This window comes from Triplophysa dalaica, chromosome 14 (assembly GCF_015846415.1).
Source record: "Triplophysa dalaica isolate WHDGS20190420 chromosome 14, ASM1584641v1, whole genome shotgun sequence".
NCBI lineage: Eukaryota > Metazoa > Chordata > Actinopteri > Cypriniformes > Nemacheilidae > Triplophysa > Triplophysa dalaica.
The window spans coordinates 8,216,675-8,241,050 of NC_079555.1; the positions used below are offsets into that span (position 1 = coordinate 8,216,675).

The window sequence follows — 24,376 nt, forward strand, 5'->3', positions numbered from 1 at the left end:
TCGAGAATAAAGTCGAAATGTTACGAGAATAAAGTCGAAATTTTTCCAGAATAAAGTCGAAATGTTACGAGAATAAAGTCGAAATGTTACGAGAATAAAGTCGAAATGTTACGAGAATAAAGTCGAAATGTTACGAGAATAAAGTCGAAATGTTACGAGAATAAAGTCGAAATGTTACGAGAATAAAGTCGAAATGTTACGAGAATAATGTCGAAATGTTTCGAGAATAAAGTCGAAATTTCTCCAGAATAAAGTCGAAATGTTACGAGAATAAAGTCGAAATGTTACGAGAATAAAGTCGAAATGTTTCGAGAATAAAGTCGAAATTTCTCCAGAATAAAGTCGAAATGTTACGAGAATAAAGTCGAAATGATACGAGAATAAAGTCGAAATTTTTCCAGAATAAAGTCGAAATGTTACGAGAATAAAGTCGAAATGTTACGAGAATAAAGTCGAAATTTTTCCAGAATAAAGTCGAAATGTTACGAGAATAAAGTCGAAATTTTTCCAGAATAAAGTCGAAATGTTACGAGAATAAAGTCGAAATGTTACGAGAATAAAGTCGAAATGTTACGAGAATAAAGTCGAAATTTTTCCAGAATAAAGTCGAAATGTTACGAGAATAAAGTCGAAATTTTTCCAGAATAAAGTCGAAATGTTACGAGAATAAAGTCGAAATGTTACGAGAATAAAGTCGAAATGTTTCGAGAATAAAGTCGAAATGATTCGAGAATAAAGTCGAAATGTTTCGAGAATAAAGTCACAATGTTATGAGAATAAAGTCACAATGTTATGAGAATAAAGTCACGTTATGAGAATAAAGTCGTAGTAATACGAGAATAAACTCTTAATATTTTGAGAAAAAAATTACAGAATTGCTGGAAACAATGGATGTGGAGGATTTGTTTAAATCCTACTTTAGATTAGGATTTAGCAATAAGGAAATTATTTGTCTTTTGGCGCATCATCACGGAGTTATAGTTAACTTAAACTCTTAAACTATAACTTTCACGTAAACAAAATACGTATTACGACGAGTTTATTCTCGTTACATTTCGACTTTATTCTCGAAACATTTCGACTTTAATCTCGAAACATTTCGACTTTATTCTCGAAACATTTCGACTTTAATCTCGAAACATTTCGACTTTAATCTCGAAACATTTCGACTTTATTCTCGTTACATTTCGACTTTATTCTCGAAACATTTCGACTTTAATCTCGAAACATTTCGACTTTATTCTCGTTACATTTCGACTTTATTCTCGAAACATTTCGACTTTAATCTCGAAACATTTCGACTTTATTCTCGTAACATTTCGATTTTATCCTCGAAATCTTTTTTTATTTTTACTAAAACCCCGTCGTAGAAATAGACATGGGCTATGCAATTTATTCGATTTATTGACACTTACTGTAGCATAGCCTATATGTAACAATGTGAGTAATGAATGACATTCTGTAGAGTGAATTTGACATTTCCCCAACGATTTATAATACTGGACTCATTTTACACGTAAAGATCATCAAAAAGGTGAGTATCATTTTGCTTTTTCGTATTTAATGAATTGAATCATTTCTAAATGTAAGAAGCATTTCGCAACTAAAGCATAGAGCACTCACCTTGAAGCTGTTTGTGGTCTACACAGTATGTGACAAACTTGCTTACATTCGATTACTGACCTACTGACCTAACCATTATTCATTTAACTTTTCAAAGTAATTATTATGTTTAAATGGGATCTTAAATCCATGATTTTCATTGTGGTCTCAGACTTTTTTACAATAAATAAAGTTTTACTATAATGGATACGAACCTAAGATTTAGCTAATAATGTATTCACAGTACATATGTAGCCTTTGCCTTACAGTGTATCATTCTCGTTTAATTTCTTACTACAGTACAGACCCTATATAAGTCTTTGTAATGCTTCTTTAATTGTCTAATGAAATAATTTTGCCCTAAAATGTATTCACTTCCACTTCCCTGGCAAATATCATAAAACCAGGAAGTCTGGGGAGTAATTAAACAATATACAGTTCGTGATAGTTTGTACTTTACATGCCGGTGATGTGTTAAAATTGATGTTTTTCTCAAGCAACATCAGAATTATCTTCCGATGACACCGCTTGCTGTTGTAAAGCAACACGTGAGCATCCCTGTAAAAGACTGACACTACGAAGATGACATGCCCAAAGGAGCTTTGGCGGTGTGCGCTGTGAGAGCGCACTTCTCTCACTGCAACACGGCGCAGCTGTCATAATGGGCTCTTTATAAGCAACAATAGACAGCTCTTTGCAGTTCTCAATGACGCTTTTATGACAGGTTTTACTTTGTCGTATTAATATTGCCAGCGAATCTTAACATCATCGCGCTCTTTGCGCACTACGTGAACGACAGCTACTGCGAGAGATCATTCAACGGACATAAGTTATCCTGACACCCGATGTAAGGGTTGTGACCCTCGGGGTATTTTGAGGATGCGGAGATCACCTGTGGAGGATGCGAACTGCCTATCGAGATACTTCTTTTGGTAAGACGCAACAGGAATATTACGTTTTAGATTGTGTGCGTGTGTATTCACGTTTGGACTAACACAGCGGGCAAAGATTTGCCTTGCAACACGTATATGTTATATTTTAGATACATTTTATTCAACTATTTACTCAGATGTCTTTCGTCTGAAGACTGAGTGGAAAATAAATGTTTCATTCAAACCCTTTCATACGATTATAGACAATAAATTAGCCAAGTTCTAGAACATTTTGACAACATTGTATAATAAATGGAACAGCAAAATGAGTTTAATAACCAGTTTGGTCTCTTTACAACTTGGATAAAACATCTGCGTAATGGTCTTGCTTTACACATGCAAGTTTAATTTTACATTGAGTTGTGAGTATGACGCCAGCATTCACATGCTGTCACTATACATATGACCAAAATAACTACACTTTAATCTATTTCTCACTATACATTTACTTAGATTCAGTACAATCAATAAACTGGCCACAGCAAAACAACTGTGTTTCAACACTTCGCAGGTGGACAAACCCTATTATGAGAAAGGGGTTTAGAGAGAAACTGAGGCCATCTGATGTTTATCAAGCTCCCAGTGAAGATACTGCAGATGTCCTAGCAGAGCGTTTGGAAAAGTTAGTATTTGTATCCTGATTTATTAATTTCTGAGATGTCTGATTTATTAATTTGCTTTCTTTGGATATATATAGCCCTATTATAAAAAAATGTGTTGTTGGTTACTTCTGTATACTTTCAAACCGCATTTAATTTGATTTTATATACACATTTGATTCAAGTATTTTCACCAGCAAACATTGGTACTTTTGCCCATTGAAAAAGTATGTAATGTTGTACTTTCTGTATTTGTGAATTACTGATTTTTTTTAAAGTGGTCTCCTGAATCTGTCCAGAACAGTATCCTAATAAAACTTGTTGACTCAACTTGTTTGTAAGTGAATACATTTACATAATGAAGTGTCCCAAACAGAACTCACAGCTTCGGTCTCTTTTGTTATGTTCAGAGTCCTCAAAAGCACTGTTACTCAAGAGAGCCAAATATCACACCTTTTAGCCAGTGTCTGTGTCGTGTTTTTGACAAAAGAAAGTGGAAAAGAATTAAGAATTAAATGTGGGCAACCCCCTTAAATGTCACTCGCCTGTTCCAGTAAAGATCTTCCCAGGCCATGCCTCACATAAATCACAATACATTCATGCCAGTGCCTCCTAATGGGCATCTAAAATGACCTTTTGAAGTGCCAGGCTCCTGGTGAGTGATATATGATGGGCATTTATTTTATTCAACATGCAGTGGTGATGGGAATTTGAACTTTTATTCAATTAACAGGTCGGAGCAGGTCATGTTGAGATGTTTAATAAGTTGGTTAAATCACCCTGGTTATACAGGAGTGCACCAAACAATGCGGACAATACTGGTTTTATGTGGGTGGGTGGATGCAAAGGGCTGTTTATCGGTTCTATTCAGTTCTTCTTTCTTCCTAAACAGAGAATGGGACAGAGAAGTTGCCTCTGGCAGGAAAAATCCCAGTTTACTTCGAGCACTGGCACGATGCTTCCTAAGACCTTTTCTGTTATTTGGCATCCTTCTGTATATAGGCGTAAGTGTCCCAAAGAGTGTGTGTCTACATGTCTCTTTTGTGTTCTTTCATGTTCTTGGATCTGAGTGTTAAACTTTTCTTAATGCATCAGCTTGCCAATTATTTCCATATGGGTAATGGAGTGATGTGTGATTGAGTTTTTTTTTTCTTAATCATTTTGTTGTTTTTGTGTGTACATGCAAAACCAAACATCCATGTTTAGTGCAGATATAAGTAAAGTATTTACTCCAGTGTAAATAAGTAAAATGTTTGTAGTTATACGTGTAATATCAAAATATTCAGAATCTAGGCATATCCAAGATGTCATAAACTTTAACTTGCGTAATGATTCACAGGCAATACCTGTATTTGCAATACACATTTGAAGATCTTTTGTCTTAGTCTAATAATTTCTGTTTATTTTTCAGGAGGTCACAAAAACAGTGCAGCCTCAGCTTTTAGGCCGGATCATTGCATCATTTGACCCAGCCTATGAACCAGAACGATCCATGGGGTACTTTCTTGCCCTGGGCCTTGGTTTGCTGTTCACAGCCCGTTTTCTACTTCTCCAGCCAGCCATGTTTGGGCTACACCGCCTGGGCATGCAAATCAGGATAGCTCTCTTTAGCATCATCTATAAAAAGGTTTTTATTCAGATATCACTATATGTAGGTCCAATGTTTGAAATTTGAAATTCCATCAGCAGCACTAAATATTTATAAGTATTAACTCAACCGTATACATTTCTCTTTACCTCCTAGACCTTGAAACTATCTAGCAGAGTCTTGGACAAAATCAGCACAGGTCAGCTGGTCAGTCTGATGTCAGCCAATCTGGGAAAGTTTGATCAGGCAGGTATACTGTAGAATGACAAAATAGTAAATTGTGCAAAATTGTTAATTTTTTTATTGTAAAATATGGTTAATTTGAGACACTTTAAAATTGTGAACCATAGAAGACACAAGTCACTTTTGAAAATATTGATATTAGTCTTTGTATAACTCAAAGGCCAAAGACATAAGCAGGTTGGTTCTTCAGAAGGGACGATGGGTGAACTCAAGAATCTCTCGGGAGGTAGAGCCAGGGTGTTGAATATTGATACACTCTGTAAGTGTTCTGAAGCAATTAACACCTGCATTTAATGTAGTTCTCCAGCCCTCTTCCCTCAGAAGGTTTGAGCTTCTTTGAAATTTGTAGCTATTGCAATTCTGAGGAATAGAATGTACTATTTGTATTATAATTTTTCCTAATGGCTTCAAACCTCTCTGTGAAATGTTATATACGCGTGTGGCTCTGTTTGTTTGCTTTTGCAGTATTTGGTATTTGGTTGAAACATAACAACAACACTGAATAAAACGAGTCTTAATTTAGTTTTCACAACGGGTTATTCTACATGTATGTGGTATACATGGAGCGAAAATTATGTACAGTCAAACTCTAAAATTTGTGTATATATATATATTTTGTCATTTTGTTTATGGATAAATTTTCTTTCATGAAACAGAGCTTAGGTATGGCCCATTTTGTTTGGATATCACCGCTGCAGTGCATCCTGTGCACCGGTCTGATCTGGGAGCTCATTGATGTCAACAGCTTCTGTGCACTGGCCGCAATTTCTTTACTGGGGGTCCTGCAAGCATTTCTATCACATAAAATGGGTCCTTACAAGTAAGTCTCAAAACTAACATCCAGCCATGCCCTTACACCTAAAGGTTAAAGGTAAAGGAAATTTAGCAGCATCTAGTGGTGAGGCTGGGAATTGCAACCAATGGCTAAACCACCCTTCCCTTTCGAAGCACTATGGTGGCTGACAAAGGGCTAAGATGTCGTCACATTTTCAGTTCTTTGCCGAAGGAGATAACGTATTTACGAAATGCGCTCTGTCTGTTAGGGGCTGCTGTAGAAACAGCATGGCGTATTCCAAGGGGACCCAGGGTGTATGTAAAGAGAAATAGTTCATTCTAATGTAGTAAAAACGCAACGCTTCATTATTTAAGGTCTTTATACACCTCTGAAGACATAGTTACAGTATGTATCTTATATTACATTTCTGTCAATACATCCTCCAAAAAAATTACACACCACACCTTTAATATTGTCAAAAAATGCTTTCTTTGGCACCAAAATGGCACAGAATTGATTGAGAGGCATCTCTCCAAATTCTTTTAATGCTCCCACACAAACAGACATTCCAGCTGGGATTCATGCTGGTAAAAGGCTTTGAAGAGTTTGAACAGGTAGTTCAGTTCTGCTCCTGTAATCAGTAGGCTGGTTAGCCTTGTGCTTCTCAGAAATGTAAACAATGTCGGTCAAATTATCTCGTAGAAGCTGTTTTGGTGAGGATCTCTCATAGAACCAATGGTTTTCATATAAGGACAATGAAGGCGAGTTCAATATGTATGCTGTCTGCATTTAGTGCATTTTTAATCCATAACAACATGCTTAGTCAGATGTACTGTACTTACACCCACAGTTTTTTGTAGTGTTTTTATGTACAAACATGGAGTACTGTAAGCACAGACAGATCATTACAAATATTCTGCCTCGTTTTTGTTCTCCATCAGAGCACAAAAGGTTCTGTTGACCAACAAGCGTTTAGCTCTGACCTCAGAGATCATGGAGAACCTGCATTCGGTGAAGGCCTACGGCTGGGAGGAGATAATGGAGACACTTATCAAGAACATCAGACAGTAAGACTCAATGTTATATGGAGATGTACTTCATTTGTTATAAAACAAGTCAAACTCATAATTATGTTTGATTTGTATAGCTTTAATAGAAATGAGCATCTTTAGTTAGAGACTCTATGTAGGAGAGTGTTGGATTAGAGGCTCTTTTTTTGTCAGTCTTCCTATGTTTCACTGTAGTATTACATTTACCGCAGCACACGATGTGCCTTTGTGTGTTGTTATCAGCTCGGTTTAGGAGAATCAATGTCCCGTTGTTTTTTTGGCTATTCGATATCTCATGACACAGACTCCAAATATTCTGGCATTTCCCCTCATTTTGTGATTCTTTTTTCCGTAAACTGTTTTTAGGGATGAGGTAAAGCTGACCAGGAAAATTGGCTCACTGCGTTACTTCTACAGCTCTGCGTATTTTTTCTCTGCCATCTTTGTGATTGTGGCGGCGGTGGTGCCTCACGCCCTCAGTCGCGGCATCAATCTGCGACGCATATTCACCACTCTCTCTTATTGCATGGTACTGCGTATGACTGTCACGCGACAGCTGCCCGGTTCAATTCAGATGTGGTACGACACCATGCGTCTCATTTGGAAAATTGAAGTGAGTGCATTTTTATGTACTGTACCATCAGGTATATTTTATCACCCTCATGTTGTTCAAAACATATATGACTCTTTCTTCTGTGAAACACAAAAGAAGATATTTTGAGATGTCTCAGTGGTTTGGTGTCCATACAATGAAAGTCAAATGGGGCCAGGTTGTTCACCAACATTCTTCAAAATATCTTATTTTGTGTTCTGCAGAAGAAAGTCATTCAGGTTGGAAATGACACAAGAGTGAGTAAATGATAAAATAATAAAAATTTAGGGGTCAACTACCCCTTTAAGCAAAACTATGTCAGAAGATGTATTGGAGAATGGGGCTACTTATCAAATTTTTAAGGTTTTAGTTTAAAAAAAAATCTATTTCTATATGGCTTTTAAGGCCTGATTTACACCCTTTTTATCATTGCCCAAATAATCAATGCCTTAGTTAATATGGTGGGATAAGTGGGGTAAGTGTCACAATGGAAAATGCATTGAAACATCCATTTAAAACACATATGACACCAATAAAAATGTGACAGCTAGCCCAATCTGATATTTTCACCCTTGTCCTGAAACACATTTCACCCTTTAGTTTCTATAAATGCCACAATTATACCATTATGTAATGCTGTAAACTGTAAAACTGTATTTTGAGAGAATTGAACTTTACTGTGGTCATTCCTGTATCCACAACTCTAATACATTAACCTGTGTCACTTACATCCTCAAGGAATTTCTTAGTAATGAAGAATACAAGTTATTGGAGTATGACCTCAGCATCACAGACCTGGATCTGGAAAATGTCACTGCTTCTTGGGATGAGGTAAAATTATGGTCTGAAAAGTTCAGATCTACACAATGTTTGTCTGCATTAAATCCTAAAATATCTTTAATCAATATTGTATGGTTCAGATCCGATCCACAGAACATACAGTAAACATCTGTGTGTGTAAATGATGGTACATAACATTTATCTATTGTTCAGGGTACCGGCGAACTTTTGGAAAGGATCAAGCAGGAGAACAAAGCTAATGGTCATCCTAATGGAGATGCAGGCCTCTTCTTCACTAACCTGTGTGTCACCCCTGTACTGAAGGACATCAGCTTGAATCTGAAGAAAGGGGAGATGTTGGCTGTTACTGGTTCTATGGGATCTGGGAAGGTGGGAAGATTGTTTTTGTTTAAATATCTCAAACATACAATAAATACAATTACAATAAAGTAAAACTCAGCCTCGCTGTATGAAGAAAATATATGCCAAAATATGACTGAAAGGGTTAGGAAAGGAAACTGTATGGTTGTTATTGTACTGACATTGTCTGTATTTATAGAGCTCATTGTTGATGACCATCCTCGGAGAGCTGGTTCCCTCCTCCGGGAAGATCCGACACAGCGGTCGAATCTCCTACTCCTCCCAAACAGCCTGGATCATGCCTGGCACCATCCGAGACAACATCCTCTTTGGTCTGACCTATGATGAGTACCGATACAAGAGTGTGGTGAAAGCATGCCAGCTCGAGGAGGTACATACAAATAAATGAATGTTCTTCTACATGCTCATGGTTTCTCCAATAACCTAAGTCTTACTTCCACCTTGTTCTGTTTCTCACTCGTTTTTATTTCAATTTCTCTGAAGATATTTTCTGACCTCATTCAGCCTGTCAAGTCCTTCTCTTTGTCTCCTCTCCCGTTCTTTGGCTTTGGCTGTTTCTACATTCTCTCTCTCTCTCTCTCTCTCTCTCTCTCTCTCTCTCTCTGCCTCTCTCTGCCTCCCTCTCTCTCTCTCTCTCTCTGCCTCTCTCTCTCTCTCTCTCTCTCTGTCTCTCTCTCTCTCTCTCTAGATGGAATGTTCACCTGGCATTTAAACTGAGAACCTTTGTTAGATACAGAACTGTGTCATATTATCCCACTCAATATGGTTTTCTCCCCTCGCTCTCAGTCTCTTGAAACCAAACCAGCCAATCACGTGCAACTCTCAGCAGCCGATGTGTTGAGTGACAGGCCCCTTGTTTAATGAGCCTACATGAAAGGAGAAGGTGTCCTCAGATCTGTTGAGGACACATTCACATCCCAGTAGAAAGCTGATGTGTGCATGGTGTACATCAGTGCCAGTATCTGAGATATATTTGATTCTGAGACTTGAAAGGGGGATATAAGCATATTTGTGTCATTTAGAGCACAACTCAGCAAAAGCTTTTAAATTCAAAGGATTACATTTGTTATAATGTCTTGATAAGTAAATACATTGTAGCCACAACAGAACTTTTAGATGATCCATGTCTCAGCTGACACTGTGTGTTTTCTGAATGGTAAATCAGTCACGTATCTTTTTCAAAGGGGGGAACATGAACCTGTTTCCCAACAAAAAAAGCCTGTTTTCACAATACATGTTGAGTAGAATTTATGACTGTTTGTAAAGAAACATTCAGACCGGTAACAACAGAAGAGCTGAAAGAACAGTGCGAGCTGGATGGTGTGTTTACAATGGTAGGCAAGAACTTAACAACGTTGTGTGAGAAGTTAGCCGTTTGTGTGCTAACTAGCAAGAAGCCGCAATGTGTTGTAAACACAACAAGTCTTTTTCTGTGTTTGACAAGATGCAGACGGGTAGGATTTCCTAGCATTACTCTTCTGCGTCATAGACTAGAGACACGCTCTATATGCAAATGGACGGCTAGCAGGACAATAAATGGGTTTGTGGAGTCTTTAATATGTAAAGTGAAACCCCCGTCATGGTTGGACACTTGACTGAGTTTATTGGGCTCGTGTTGTGTGTGTATTTTCTTTTGTGGCACTGATATAGTAAAATTTCAGAGGCCATTCATTGTATATCTGAGCAGTAAACTGACGCATGTCCACATTTAAATCAGGAGCTCTCCAGGGCTTTCCACTGGTTTGTTTGTCAAGGGTTTTTCTAACCACATACCTTGTTTTTAATTATAACTTTATTATTTTTAATGCTACAATGGACAGAGAGAGCGGAGGATGAGGTAAGATGTAAAAGACGCATGACATTTTAGTTTTGTGGTGTTTGGTTTGTGTGTGTATAGGTTCAAGTCTATTTTCAAGTCTAAAACTTCGGACAATATCCACTTTTAGCAGATACCTGTTAAAGTCATTCTTGACTGAAAATATTGACCAAAAATGTCACTCATCATGGACTACACAGTTTCTTATCCAATGAAATGCTGCAAACCCTCTCTCCCACTTATGGAGGCCACTATTATTGGCTCATGACAATGAAAACTATTTTCGATTGGCTAGTTAAATAATAGGGGACATAAACCCTTTTATTTGTTGCATCACACTTATGAAATGCTTTTAACTAAAAATACACTGTCTATGTATGTATTTATGTATTTATGTATTTTTTCCTTGGTGTGTCTAAACTTAAAACTTTTTCTCATTCTCTATATTACGAGTTGACCTAAAATGAATCTGTTCCCTCATTATGTAGCAAAAAGTGTTTTCTATTTAACATTATAACTGATTTGATGCTTTGAATTATCATACCAGTATAGTACTCTCAGGATTATTCAAATGCATTGCCTTTTCCTCAAAAACATAGAAAAGTGAGCAGTTAAGGTGACATTTATGTATGTTTCCCAAAACAGTTTTTTAGCCATGAGCTGTTGTAGGTTCTGCTCTGTTTGATGGTTTGTCTGTTTCATTATTAGGATCTGGCTGCTATGCCTGAGAAGGACAAGACACCTATGGCTGAAGGGGGTTTAAACTTAAGTGGGGGTCAGAAGGCACGTGTGGCTCTGGCCAGGTATGTCTCCCCACCTTCACCTGATCATCTCTCAACTCCTCAGGTGTACTTCAGCACCTGTACTGACCAAAGTTCCAGTATGCTGGAGACCCCGCCTGCCTTTTACACAACGGCTGCTCTTTCCCACAAAAGTTTAGGGAAGGAAGCAAATCCCATGACATTTTGATGACCATATAACTATTGACTCTGTGTTGGTCATGTACATATAAAACATCTTTTAGATGTACGCAGCCATAAAGTCAATATGAAACACGGTTTAATACAGTTCAACATGAGCTTACAACCATAAACCAAATGAGAGTTTGACAGCTTTTGACTACCTCTTTATTTTAAGTATTGCATGTGAGAGCTGGCATGACAGACCAAAATACATCTTGTTTGTTTTATTACTCTATGTACTTAAACATTGTCTTAAACATTGTATATATCAGAAATATATATCATTGTATAGATATTTTAGAATCTAAATAATAAAATACATTTATTTATGCATTATTTGATCTGCACAGGGCTGTATATAGAGATGCTAATGTTTACCTGCTTGATGCACCTTTTACTCATCTGGACATTGCAACAGAAAAGGATATTTTTGACAAGTATGTATATTACATTTTCAATTCTTTTCACTATTTAGCTTACTTGATTTATTCCGTACGCAAACATTCTGTTATGCAATATTTTGACTTAAACATTGAAACTACACTAACACTGAAGTGACTACATATGTTTACTGATGTATAACTCATTTTTTGTATTTACCCAGATGTCTGTGTAAGCTGATGGCCTCCAAGACACGCATCCTGGTAACAAATAAGATTGACCACTTGAAGCGTGCTGATAAGATCCTACTGCTCCACAACGGTGAAAGTTTTTTCTACGGCACCTTTTCAGAACTTCAGTCAGAGCGACCTGATTTCAGCACTTTGCTTCTGGGTATGGAGGCCTACGACAACATCAGCGCCGAACGCCGTTGCTCCATCCTCACCGAGACCCTCCGGCGCGTTTCGGTGGATGAGAGCGCGGGTGCGCGTCCTCAGCGTTCCTCCTACCGTCAGATCGCCCCCTCTAAGCCTATGTACATAGATGAGCGCAAACCATCGGTGATCATCAATCCTCTCGGAGCGGCTCGGAAAGCATCCTTCATTCAGTCACCAGAGGAAGAGGTTCGGAGGACGTTACCAGACCGCAAGTTCTCCCTTGTACCTGAGAACGAGCTAGTGGATGAATCGTTCATGGGAAGTGACGTGTATCACAATCATGGAGTCCATATGGCTGGTCAGAGGAGACAGTCGGTGTTAGCCTTCATGACCAATGCACAAGGTCAAGGCCGACGTGACCACCTTCAGTCGTCTTTCCGTCAACGGCTCTCCGTCGTCCCTCAGGGCGAACTGGCCTCTGAGATGGACGTCTACACCCGCCGTCTGTCCAACAGTGCATATGACATCACCGGAGTCCTAGAGGAAGAGAACACTGAGGTGTGAAAAGTCAAAACCTTGCTACTGCACTGGCATCATATTATTGCATTTCATTGGTGATCTCCTTTTACTTGATCTAATTTGTTTTATTTTGCAGGTGTGCTTAATTGATGAAATCGATGAAATAGAGGAGGTATTCGAAACGACAAAGTGGAACACATATGTCAGATATGTGTCCAATAACAGAAGTCTTCTTTATGTTCTGATCTTCATTCTCATTATTGCTGCAGTTGAGGTAATCGAAAGGTTTTTTAATAAAAACTTAATTTATCATTTACATACTGACTGATATGCTGACCAGGCACAGAAAGAAGCACCTTGCTGATTTTCGTAAAAATGTACAATTCTGAAATCTGTGAAATTTTGTTGAATGGTTTTAAACATGCATAGGACGGTTGTTGATACCAATGCACATCTTAACCCTGTTTCTTTTCATTATTTCAGGTTGCCGGTTCTGTGGCAGGAATTTTTCTAATAACTGAGTGAGTGTTTCAACGCCTTTCATCTTTTTGCAAAGATCTACAGAAAAGAAGTAGCAAGTCAGTAGCGTAGCCGTAGATGTCAAGGACAAGTTCTGCTGAAGTTTGTGAATCTAAACAAACCACTACGGTCCTAAAAGTCACTATTACCTCTTGTGTTTGCAGAAGACTCATTTTATAAAGAGATCAAATCTTTATTGTTATTTACAAAATACCTTTTCTTTATTTTGCTCCAGTGACATTTGGAAAGAAGATCAACATCGATCTGACCCAAATATGACCAAGTCCAACATGTCCTTACCTGAAAAGAGCAAGTCCATCATTGTGACTCCCACAAGCAGCTACTACATCCTATATATATATGTGGCCACTTCAGAGAGCATACTTGCGATGGGATTCTTTAGAGGTCTTCCATTTGTCCACACTATGATCACAATCTCCAAGAAACTTCACCAGAAGATGTTTCATGCCGTCCTTAGGGCACCCATGTCTGTGCTGAATACCATGAAAACAGGTACAGTATTGCTTCTGTGTGGCTGCAGAAAATTCTGCCATCATTTAAATACCTTCACATAATTGTGGAACACAATCAAAGATATTTTGAGGAATGTCACAGTGGTTTTGTGTCCATACAATGGAAGTCAATGGGGGAAGATGTTGTTTGGTTATCAAGGTTTTTCAAAATATCTTCTTTTGTGTTTCGCTTCTTTTGAGTCCTATTGGTTTGAAGTAATTTGGGGGTGAACCAATGATGAAAGAATTTTCATTTTTGGATGAACTATGATTTAAACACAGCTTTAATTTCTGACCTCTTGCTTAACTATTTGTTGTATATTGCTTTCATTTTCGCAGGCCGAATCATGAACAGGTTCACCAAAGATATGGCCACAATCGACGACATGCTTCCTCTCCTCATGTTTGACTTTGTTCAGGTTTGACCTCTTTAACAAACATTTGTGGCAAAACATTGCTTATTTAAACAGGATCTTATTAAAACATCTGGTGATCTACATTTCTGCACAGTTCAGCTCTAACATGATCTAACCTTTATGGCTCTTTTCTCTTCTTTCTACAGTTGACTTTGGTGGTGGTGGGATGTATTCTTGTGGTGTCCATTGTGAGGCCGTATATATTCCTTGCGGCTACTCCACTTGCCATCATCTTCATTGTGATGAGGAAGTACTTCCTCCGTACAGGACAACAGCTGAAGCAGCTTGAGACAGAAGGTACGAGCACAGAGGTCTGGACATTCTTTGCATGCGGAAATAGTAGAGGCTTTTATTTAGACAGACAAAGCTTTCTCAAATTTGGGGAATCAAACCCATACTCTTATGTTGCTAGCGCAACGCTCCACCACTCAGTAGTGTGTAGTTGACCATGGGGCTTCCTGACGCACTTATGTACTGCTGGCATGTGGCCCACTGCCAGGGATGAAAAGTCTGGTTAGACAGGGGCTGATGTGAGGTCAACACTAGGTCCGAAAACAGAGGAGAAGCAGAGGATGGATGAGTCAACCAGAACGTGACAGGATATCTCAGAGGAAGTGGCATGGGTGGTGTTGTCAGAGCCTTGTCTGTCAACCAATCATCTGCTGTCAGAAGTTTAACTGAACAAGACAATGGTCTTAGCCATGAGTCCCATCTCGATTGGTGAATAGACTGTCATTTAGACAGGAAGTCCTCTAATCCTTAATGGTCAATGAACCTCTAACTGTCAGTGTGTCCAGGGCCACAGCGAAAGCAACTAGAGCTTTCCGTACTTTGTAACACAGAGTTGGCAGGGTCCCTTAAAACCGGCGAGGGATTTCCTATGCTGTTATCCTGACATCATTCTCTCATCATCCACAACCGATGAGCAACAACATTCATGGCGGGAATCCCAGAAAACTGCGCAACATCATTGTTTTTCTGAGTGGAGCTGAAGTCTTTGTTTTGCCTATAGAAAAGCGATAGGAATGTTGCAAGCCAGGACAACTGTGGAAAATGTGATGATTTGGTGATAATATGGGTAGCTGAACTTTAACGTTAGTTCATATTGTTCATGAGGTCAGAATCAGATGAATGTCAGGGGGCACGGAGCAAGACTTTTATTTCTTCTTTCTCCTCTAGAAATCTTGCTATTGGTTATGTGTGACATACAGTAGATGATTACAAAATACAGTAATACGCACATGAGAACATTTTCAATTAAAGACATGTTTCTTTTAACACCCTTTTTTTATTCAGCAAAATAAAACAAAAGCACGCACATCAACGTTGGTGTTTGACCAAAAACCATGAGAAAAAAAGATCAAGTCGGCTTACCAAAGCTTTAAATTTTTTTTTTTAATAGTAGACTTTCATGGAGTGCAATGTTTTGAGCATGTTTCAAAACTTCTTTTGCAAAAGAAATTAAATAATTTTTTTTATATTTTTTAATATTTCTCTGACATGCTTTTGGTTGAGGAAAAATGTTTGTGTGCCGACTTTATAAACTCTTTCAAAAACATAAAGGAAATGTTTTCTTTTGAGTTTCCATATAATCGCAGTTGGGCAGTTATAACTCTATATTTCATTCTTTTATCTTTTTTCATAAATCATTAATATTGGTTACCGTTTTGTCTGTCTATAGATTTTGCTACTATTTAACTAATGAAAAGAAAAATAGTTTGTCAACTTTGACAAAAAACTTTGACTTAAAAATGTTAAGTTTTAAGTTAAAGTTTAAAGTTTTCATAGATATCATTTAGAAACTAAATGACAGAATGGCACAAGCACACAAAACTGCTGTTTAACTTCTCTAAACTTTTTTCTAAAATGTTTTTCTTGGTGCTACAAAAAGTACTTCAAAGTAACATTTGGTACTCCAAAGAACATTTTTTTCTTACTTTTTATTAAAAAAATCCACAACAAAGAACCTTTTTGGAAACAGAAAGGTTCTTCGAATGTTAAAAGTTCTTTATGGTTTTCATGCAGCTAAAATGGCATTGTGAAGCACCATTTTTCAAGATGTACGTAAAGAACTCTTTCTCTCTTGTCTTTTAGCTCGGAGCCCAATTTTCTCTCACCTCATCATCTCACTAAAGGGTTTGTGGACCATCAGGGCCTTTGAGCGTCAGGCCTACTTTGAGAACCTGTTCCAAAAGGCCCTCAACACCCACACTGCCACCTGGTTCCTCTACCTGTCGACCCTGCGTTGGTTCCTCTTCCGCGCCGACATCATCTTTGTGTTCTTTTTCACGCTGACCGCCTGGATTGCGGTAGGAACCAACCGTAAGAGCTCGTCCATCTGTATCTAGGCAAGATATGTGAGAGAGAACTAAACAAGCAGCACAGTAGAGCGAGCAGATGCCATTGTTTATTTGAGGACTTACTGAGTCCAAAAAGCTAATGAACGCCTGATTTAGTGACTTTTACAGACAATTGGTTTTATTAAGCAGTAATTGCGAGCAGTGCTTGGAAAATGCCTTTGAAGTGTAGAACTGAGGTCATTGTGTGTACGGTTGTACTTAATGTTTACACTTGCTTGTCGGTGTGTGTGTGCATTATTCCACAGAGGATAAACCGGGTGAGATTGGTATCGTCATATGCCTGGCAATGCTCATTCTAGGCACCTTCCAGTGGTGTGTTGCCACCAGCATCGCTGTGGATGGAATGGTGCGTGCGTCTTTTGTTTGTAGTGCACCCACACACTTGTGTTTCAGCTATGAAGGAATCGTCCTGTTCTGTGAGGCTATGAAAAAAATGTCTAAGTCTTTCTCAAAGTGAAACACTGACGGGGTTTATCAAAGTGCAGAACGTTTTGTTTTTCCTTTTCTACTACACTATCTGCAGAATAGTTACAATAGCACTGATATGTATATTTTGCCACACAGAGTGTAACCGTGTGCGCATACTGCCTCCCTAAGGACACACAAACACGGGTCAGGCATCATTTAAAGGCTAAACAAACCGCATGCAGGTTGGACTTCAGTGGACCTCATTACATCATAGGCTTTCTAATCCTTCTTCCTCCAGATGCGTTCTGTTGACCGGGTTTTTAAGTTCATTGACCTCCCGTCTGAAACACCCAAATCCAAACTGGACCAAGGGAAAGTCTCCGAACTGATTATTGAGAACAAAGATCCCCGGACCGACACAGTATGGCCCAGTCATGGTCAGATCGACGTGCGGAATTTGATGGTCAAATACACAGAGGCGGGGCACGCTGTTCTTAAAAATCTCTCCTTTACTGCGGAGGGGGGACAGAGGGTATGTTACTAATGTTTAAATGCTCACATCTAGTGATCTAATTCCCTGAATTTATTCAATTAAAAAAACAAAAAGATAAATATCATAGCAGCTTAACAGTAGAGAGATGAAAGCGAAGCAAAAAAGTTATGTATGAAATAGAAAGGATGTATGGTATTATTATAAGTTATAAGTTCATTTGCTGTAAAACCTTTGAAATATCAAAATATCAATTTACATTGTCAAATGCATTTTAAAATCATGACAAAAATGTGTATATCAGTGTTGCTTCAGTTAAATATAATTGTAAGAAAGTAAATGGAAATTGTATTTATGAATTGTATTAATGTTGCTATTAGGAAAATTAGACATTATCATTTTTTTTCATTTAATGTAAACAAAGCTGTAATGTACAGTAGATGACAAATTTTGCAATAATACCATAAAACATTGATAAGATTTACAGAATTTTAAGAAAAGGTTTCAAATAAATTCTTACATAAATGTCTACTTTTAACATAGGCTATTGCCTCAATTTTAAATCATAAAAAGTTTTTTTATTTAGGTTTTAAATTAGATTTTGAATCTTGAATTTTCGGTGTGGTTTCAGTCGTTTGGACCTCTCTTTAGTGATGAAAGTAATGTCGTCTGCTTCTTCAGGTGGGTATCTTGGGCCGGACAGGTTCAGGAAAGAGTTCTCTATTCAATGCTCTGCTGAAGCTGGTGTACACTGATGGTGACATCACCATCGATGGAGTAAACTGGAACAAAATGCCTCTTCAAAAGTGGAGGAAAGCATTTGGCGTGGTGCCTCAGGTAACATCATTTAAGGTCAAGCTTTGATCACCTCTCTTGATAACGTTTTACATCTTATTATTTGGAAACATTATTTTGCTCCACCACAGAAAGTCTTCATCTTCACGGGAACATTCCGAATGAACCTGGACCCTTATGCTTGCCATAGCGATGAGGAGCTGTGGCGGGTTACAGATGAGGTGGGGTTTTTGCTGCAGGGCTCCAAAATAATATTTGTATTCAAAGTTTGAAGTAATGTAAACCCTTTGTTTTGTTTGTGTAAAGGTTGGTCTGAAGTCAGTAATTGAGCAGTTCCCTGACAAACTGGACTTCCAGCTGGAATATGGAGGCTACGTACTGAGTTATGGCCACAAGCAGCTCATCTGTCTGGCACGCTCCATCCTCAGCAGAGCCCGCATCCTTCTGCTGGACGAGCCAAGCGCTCATCTCGACCCAATGTGAGTCTCACTTTTTAAACAAAATAACAGATAAGACACTTGCTGTGTCCCAATTCTCCTACTTATACTATGCCCTTAAAGTATGTACTGTTTTTGTTATTGAAAAGTTTATCAATTTTTGTGCTTAGCAAAATTTTATGCACCCTCTGGGACATCCGCAAAAAGAAAGATGCCGTTGTTGCCTAGACGACACTGTGATCCTTAACTGTCACGAACATTAAAATACAGCTCTATTAGTATTTATTCATTCATTGTTTCGTATGTAATGTTTACTTTATATTATTATTAATTTAGCGAAGCATCTCATTTATTTTTATTAATGCAGTGTAGCATCACTAAACCCCACCCTCTCGCAGTGAGTTGTGGGTAATATACGCCGTTAAGTGTCCATGGATTCACACTTTGAATTTTCACCTGTAACAGTAGACAATCCGGGTACTTTAAGAATACCCATTTCAGCATACTACGATTTGGGACGTACTAATTCTATTTACAAATACTATTTAGGACGGATAGTATGAGAATTGGGATGCAGCTACTGAGTTTGATTAATGTCTATGGTATATGGAATTGCATATGTCATTGGGCAGTAAAATGAAATTACCGGGCATTAGCATCAAGCAGATTTGGTTTGGTAATTAATAAAAACGAAACAAAAATCATATGATGCCTTCAGTGTAAAACTAGTATTTGCATTTTGTCTGGTTTCAGGACGGTAAAGGTATTAAAGAAGACACTGCGACAGTCTTTTTCCACATGCACTATATTACTTTCTGAACACAAAGTGGAGGCACTTCTTGAGTGCCAGTCATTCTTGGTAAGGATTTCAGTCTCTTTTCAATCAATAACTAATCCCGCTCCCAAATTCCCATTATTTGCACATAAAGCTTTACGAGAGCTGACACTATACAACTTTTTGTACTGTAAATAATTGTAATCCTAACCTCTTCTCTAAACGTCCATGCTGCAGATGATGGAAAAGGGTCAGGTGAAGCCTTACGAATCCATCCAGAAGCTGCTGAATGAGACCAGTCACCTGAAGCAGGCCATCAGTCCAGCGGAGTGTCTCAAACTGTTCCCCCGTCGTAATTCTAGCATGCGCGCCACTCAGACCAAACTCAGCTCAGTGACTCAAACGCTACAGGAAGAGGCAGAAGACAATATCCAAGACACTCGCCTCTAAACATCTCATGCTTGTTTTTCCTCCAAATGGTACATTATATAGGATGGTCTGGTCTGTGAAGCACATTTGAGGAGATATAAACAAGAATCATAACCTTTGATAGAATTCAGGTGGAGGAATGCTTTAATGTCAAAGGAGGTACCCCAGAGCCTCACACAATGGGACATAATAAAGGAATAATTGAACGCTGTAAAAACTGTATTATATAGCTTTTAGGATTCATATCTCTTGATCACGTTTCAAGTCAAATGTTTTCATTTCTCTTTGACTATTTAATTTATTGTGTTAATGTTAAACCATATCTGCAAGGATTGTATAAATCATGACAATGAAATGGGAATTTCTATATTTTTCTTGTTTCTTTAGGCAAGTCATTAAACTAGGAAGGGCATAAACTAGAATTTATTTTATTATTTCAATATGTAAATATATAAATGCAAAACTTGCCAACAAATATATTTTTCAAGATTGCTTGTGTTGTGTTGTTTATTCATCAAAGCGGGTCATTAAATGACATCATCGCTGCTCTTGTGTTGTAGTGAGAAAGTTCGGGAGAGCGGATAGAAAAATAGGAAGTGATACACTATTTCAGCTGAACAGATCTGAATAATTCTTTATATAAAGACCTCAACATTACAAACCCATCTGTCATTCTTTGAATTAATCTCTAATTTTATTATTGTGAAATTTCTCACTAAAGCTGTTATACGGTTTTATAACACTTACAGTATAGAATACAGTGCACGAGTCATTTGCATTTCTACGAGATTGCTTTTGGATCCTTTCAAAGATTGAAAGCCTAGTCCCTGTTTATTGTACCTGCATAAACAATAAAACTTTATTTTGTTTCATGATTCATATGGGTTTAAAACATCATGGGCCGGTTTCACAGATGAAGCTAAAGGCTAGTCCCAGACTAAAATGAATGCATGACCTGTTTTAACTCAATATAACTTGACCACTAGTAATGTATTCTTCTAAGGCATTTTTATCTAGATACAACTAAGGCTTAGTCCTGGCCTAAGCAAATCCGTGTTTGTGAATCCGGGCCCATGGGACTCTTATTTTGGATGAACTACTCCTGTGAGCGAAGATGTTTTGTGAAAGAAATCCAAAGGCTAGGCTCGTGTCTAGGATAGTGCATTTTTAATCGTTGTCCTTGGAGGAAACAGGACGATTTCTCTGAACCTCATAAGACACCTATAATACAATTAAACATCAGGTCAACTATAATCTCTTCTGTACATATATAAACAATACTGAGGTTAAAAAGAATACTTGTTTATCCTTATTGTTAAATACACAAGAAAACGTGAAATACCGTGCTGCTCGGAATTTCGTCGTTGGTTTTCACACAGGGTCAAAGTTCAAGCCGGTCACTCTGCACGCACGAAATGAATAAAAAATACTAGTTATGGTTCAACAGAAATAAAGACAAAATATCCCATGTTTACAATGGCGAAGCTTATTGCCACATTTAGTTTTTGAAACAAGTGAAAAAATATGAACTGAAATTTCATATTACAAACAGTATGTACAGTTCTCATTTTCCCTTTAAGATTCTCCAACGCACAGGTACTGTACAAGCGCAATGTCACTCACACACACTAATCTATACAACATTTAAGTTCCCTGTTCTTATTTACACATATTTGGTAAAACCCTGATTTCAATAGTTTTTTAAAACTCAGCGTTCACTTAAACAGAAAACACTTGAATAAAAATACTAGAGAGCAAAAACACAACCTGCTCTTACTTTGATCCAAAACATTTTACCTAAAAGGCAAAAGTGTTCAAGCACTTTTTGTATTAGTCTTTTTGTATTCTTACTTTTTTAAAGTTACTTCAACAGTTTAATATATTAAAACTATGGTCCCGAAGTACACAATGTAATATAGTGTAACAAGTATGGACAACATGTACAAATACCAAAATGCTGCCGGTAACCTAACTTCACAAAACAGAGGGTGATAACGGATAATGGGAGGGCAGTGGGTTGTGTCTATCCATGACTACCATAGTTTTCATTACAGTTCGGGTACAGGAACCAGATCTCGTCTTGTGGAAACTTGTTTCTGTTGTTGTCAGATGGGGACTGCCTTGCTTTGCTGCTCACGGTGGGTCTGCTTGGGTTAATGCTGTGACTCTGAAGGGAACTGGTGCCGTTGGTTGTGTTCGCCTGCTGAACCCCTCTGCTGCTGGGGACGGGCAGATGTGACCTGGGCCTCGTCGCTCGTCGAGGAGTATAGAGACAACTGTCGATCTATAAACAAACGCAAAAGAATTTATGAAAGAATACAAGCGAGAATACACTTTCAAAATGTGCTTTGTTTCAAAACTTGATGGGCTGCCCATGGTGTTGACATTTTAGGGAATGCTCTTAACTTAACTCATTTAATTTCAAGGCAGCATCGCATGTACACTTCATGAAGAAGGCAATCCCAGCATGCATTGAAACATGCTCAACGAAAAAGAAATCTAAAGATGGCGAACGAGGAAAAATAAATGTCAATTATCTGTAAATGTATCATTTATTCAATACCAAAACGTGTTGATAAAAAAAACTAGTGTAAACCCATTTTCAACTTGAAAATTCTAAAAGTTCAGTTTTAACTTTTAATTCTTGAAAATTATATTGTGATATTGTAATGCTTTATAATGTAATGTAATGCTATAAGTCAAATTCATATTTAATTTGGTTTATTTTGTGTTTTCAACTTTTTTAACCAATCAATAACACTCAAAATACAAGTGAAAGGAGGCAGAAAGAAAGAGTTTGTAACCATTGTGGCTATAAAAGTGAAACTTATTATTTAGATATATCGTATATGTAGAATTAACATGATAAAGATAATCATAGTTTTTAACATCACCTTTATTGTCAATTATGTTGTCAATCAGTATATTGTAATAGCCCCTTTTAATTAAAAACAATGATTGCAGATTATATTAACCCTTAAGGGTTAGCACACTGTGTCTCAGAAGGCAGCTGTCTATGAAAGCAGTAGGCAGCTCACTGGGTTTTGAAACAAAGCTGTGGCGATTTTTCAAAGGCTTGCCTTCTGTGGTGGAGGAAGGGCCATATCCACGACACTCTCTGTTGTAACAGGATGTGTTTGGGACGACGTGACCTCACCATCACTCCTCTGAGCACTGGGCGGTCTGGAGTCTGGAAGCATGATGAAGTCCTCCTCTTTAGAGAGAGCGATCTGTACCAGGTAAAAGAGGAAATGAGCACAGTTCCAAGAAACTGCAAAGACACGTGCTCAACTTCACCAAACTGTTTGTGTGGATCGAACAGAAAGCCTCTGTAGTCAGAAGCTGAGACTAGTAGATACAAAAATTGCTACGAAGTTAATACCAAATACAAGGTATAAAGAGTGTTTTTAAGGCAGGTGGTAAGGTTGTTTGAGGTGGATGCTTATTGGCTAGCCAAAAGAGCCCTTTCTTATGTCTCTATTATGTGTTGGTCCCTAGATACGGATTTGTGAGCCTGTGTCATCAACTGCCAATCAAAACGACATTGATGTCTGCAGCACAAATGGTGTACTTCGGGAGACCACCCATCCCGCTTTGCGTTGTACCGTACAGCATTTTTACCCCTTGTCCCGTACGTCACATATTGAGAAAATGTCCCACATTTTCATCAGTCTGTTGTCTTTTATTTGTCACACTAAAAACCCATTCTTTAACCCGAAATACACATGAGCCCCTTGTAAACTTTGTAAAAATTGTAAACTGTGTGGCTTTGAAACTTTTTTTTCTTTTGTGTCTGTTTAGCCTATAGCAGGGGTGTCCAATGTCGGTACTGGAGGGTAACAGTCCTAAAGAGTTTAGCTCCAACTTCGCTCAACACACCTGTTTGGAAGTTTCTTGTCTTGAGACCTTGATTAGCTGTTCAGGTATGTTTGATTAGGGTTGAAGCTCAACTTTGCTCGACAATGGCCCTCCAGGACTGACTTTGGACAGTCCTGGCCTATAGGGTGCGTTCAGCATATTCAAAAAATTTGTATTTGCAAATTCACAACTCCGTGTCTGACCTGTGCTCAAAATTTAAAGAGACAGAGACCCTTAAATTGATATCGGCATCACATTTTTTTATGTTATATAACATTTTATCTATGACTTATTTGTGTTGTACTTGGAATGGACTACATAACAAATTATTTTTATAAGCTAAAAATTATATGAAAATGTTTCCATTCCGTTATTATATCACAGTTTCGCGCTACCATTCAATGGTGTCCCACATTGTCCCACACAAACGGATTAACTGTCCCACATTTGGTTTGTTAGGTGGTGGTCACCCTAGGTGTACTGTATAAACCGGAACCACAAGCTTTGATGTTAAAGAGTTAATCACCTTTAAATGACATTTCATGCAGTGTGTAATGTTGATGTGTGTTAATGTAAGCAGTCTGGCAAGTTGTAAAGCCAAAAGTGAACGAATAACGAAGTGATAGGCTTGGGAAAAAAGGAGTCGACTCTGAATCATGCAAACGAGTTGTCTGTCGTTTGAATTTCAGTTCCGGGTTGGATTTAATATTCCATTTGCGACACTGCAGGTAGACCAATCACAGCAGACCAGACCATCGGACCAATCAGATCAGTGTAGGCC

General features: G+C 38.0%; 2 protein-coding genes across 2 annotated transcripts in view; one reads left to right on the forward strand and one right to left on the reverse strand.

Annotated features, from left to right (window-relative positions):
* Positions 1 to 2,236: 2,236 nt before the first annotated feature.
* Positions 2,237 to 20,736, forward strand: cftr (CF transmembrane conductance regulator). The gene is made up of 27 exons (XM_056765646.1): positions 2,237 to 2,534; positions 3,046 to 3,156; positions 4,026 to 4,137; positions 4,545 to 4,760; positions 4,878 to 4,967; positions 5,621 to 5,784; positions 6,681 to 6,806; positions 7,155 to 7,401; positions 8,119 to 8,211; positions 8,374 to 8,550; positions 8,720 to 8,911; positions 11,066 to 11,160; positions 11,670 to 11,756; positions 11,924 to 12,635; positions 12,733 to 12,870; positions 13,080 to 13,117; positions 13,351 to 13,628; positions 13,967 to 14,046; positions 14,190 to 14,340; positions 16,138 to 16,365; positions 16,649 to 16,749; positions 17,110 to 17,343; positions 17,983 to 18,138; positions 18,228 to 18,317; positions 18,403 to 18,575; positions 19,287 to 19,392; positions 19,546 to 20,736. Exons 1-27 carry the CDS (start codon positions 2,482 to 2,484, stop codon positions 19,756 to 19,758), a joined length of 4,461 nt encoding a protein of 1,486 aa, XP_056621624.1. The 5' UTR covers positions 2,237 to 2,481; the 3' UTR covers positions 19,759 to 20,736.
* Positions 20,737 to 21,207: 471 nt separating this feature from the next.
* Positions 21,208 to 24,376, reverse strand: part of cttnbp2 (cortactin binding protein 2) — a 37,180-nt gene continuing 34,011 nt past the window's right edge. The window contains exons 22-23 of the mRNA XM_056765645.1: positions 22,818 to 22,967; positions 21,208 to 22,021 (exon numbers count right to left, since the gene is read on the reverse strand). Of these exons, the coding sequence (XP_056621623.1) occupies positions 21,761 to 22,021; positions 22,818 to 22,967 (411 nt within the window). The 3' untranslated portion in view covers positions 21,208 to 21,760. The remainder of the gene's footprint in view (positions 22,022 to 22,817; positions 22,968 to 24,376) is intronic.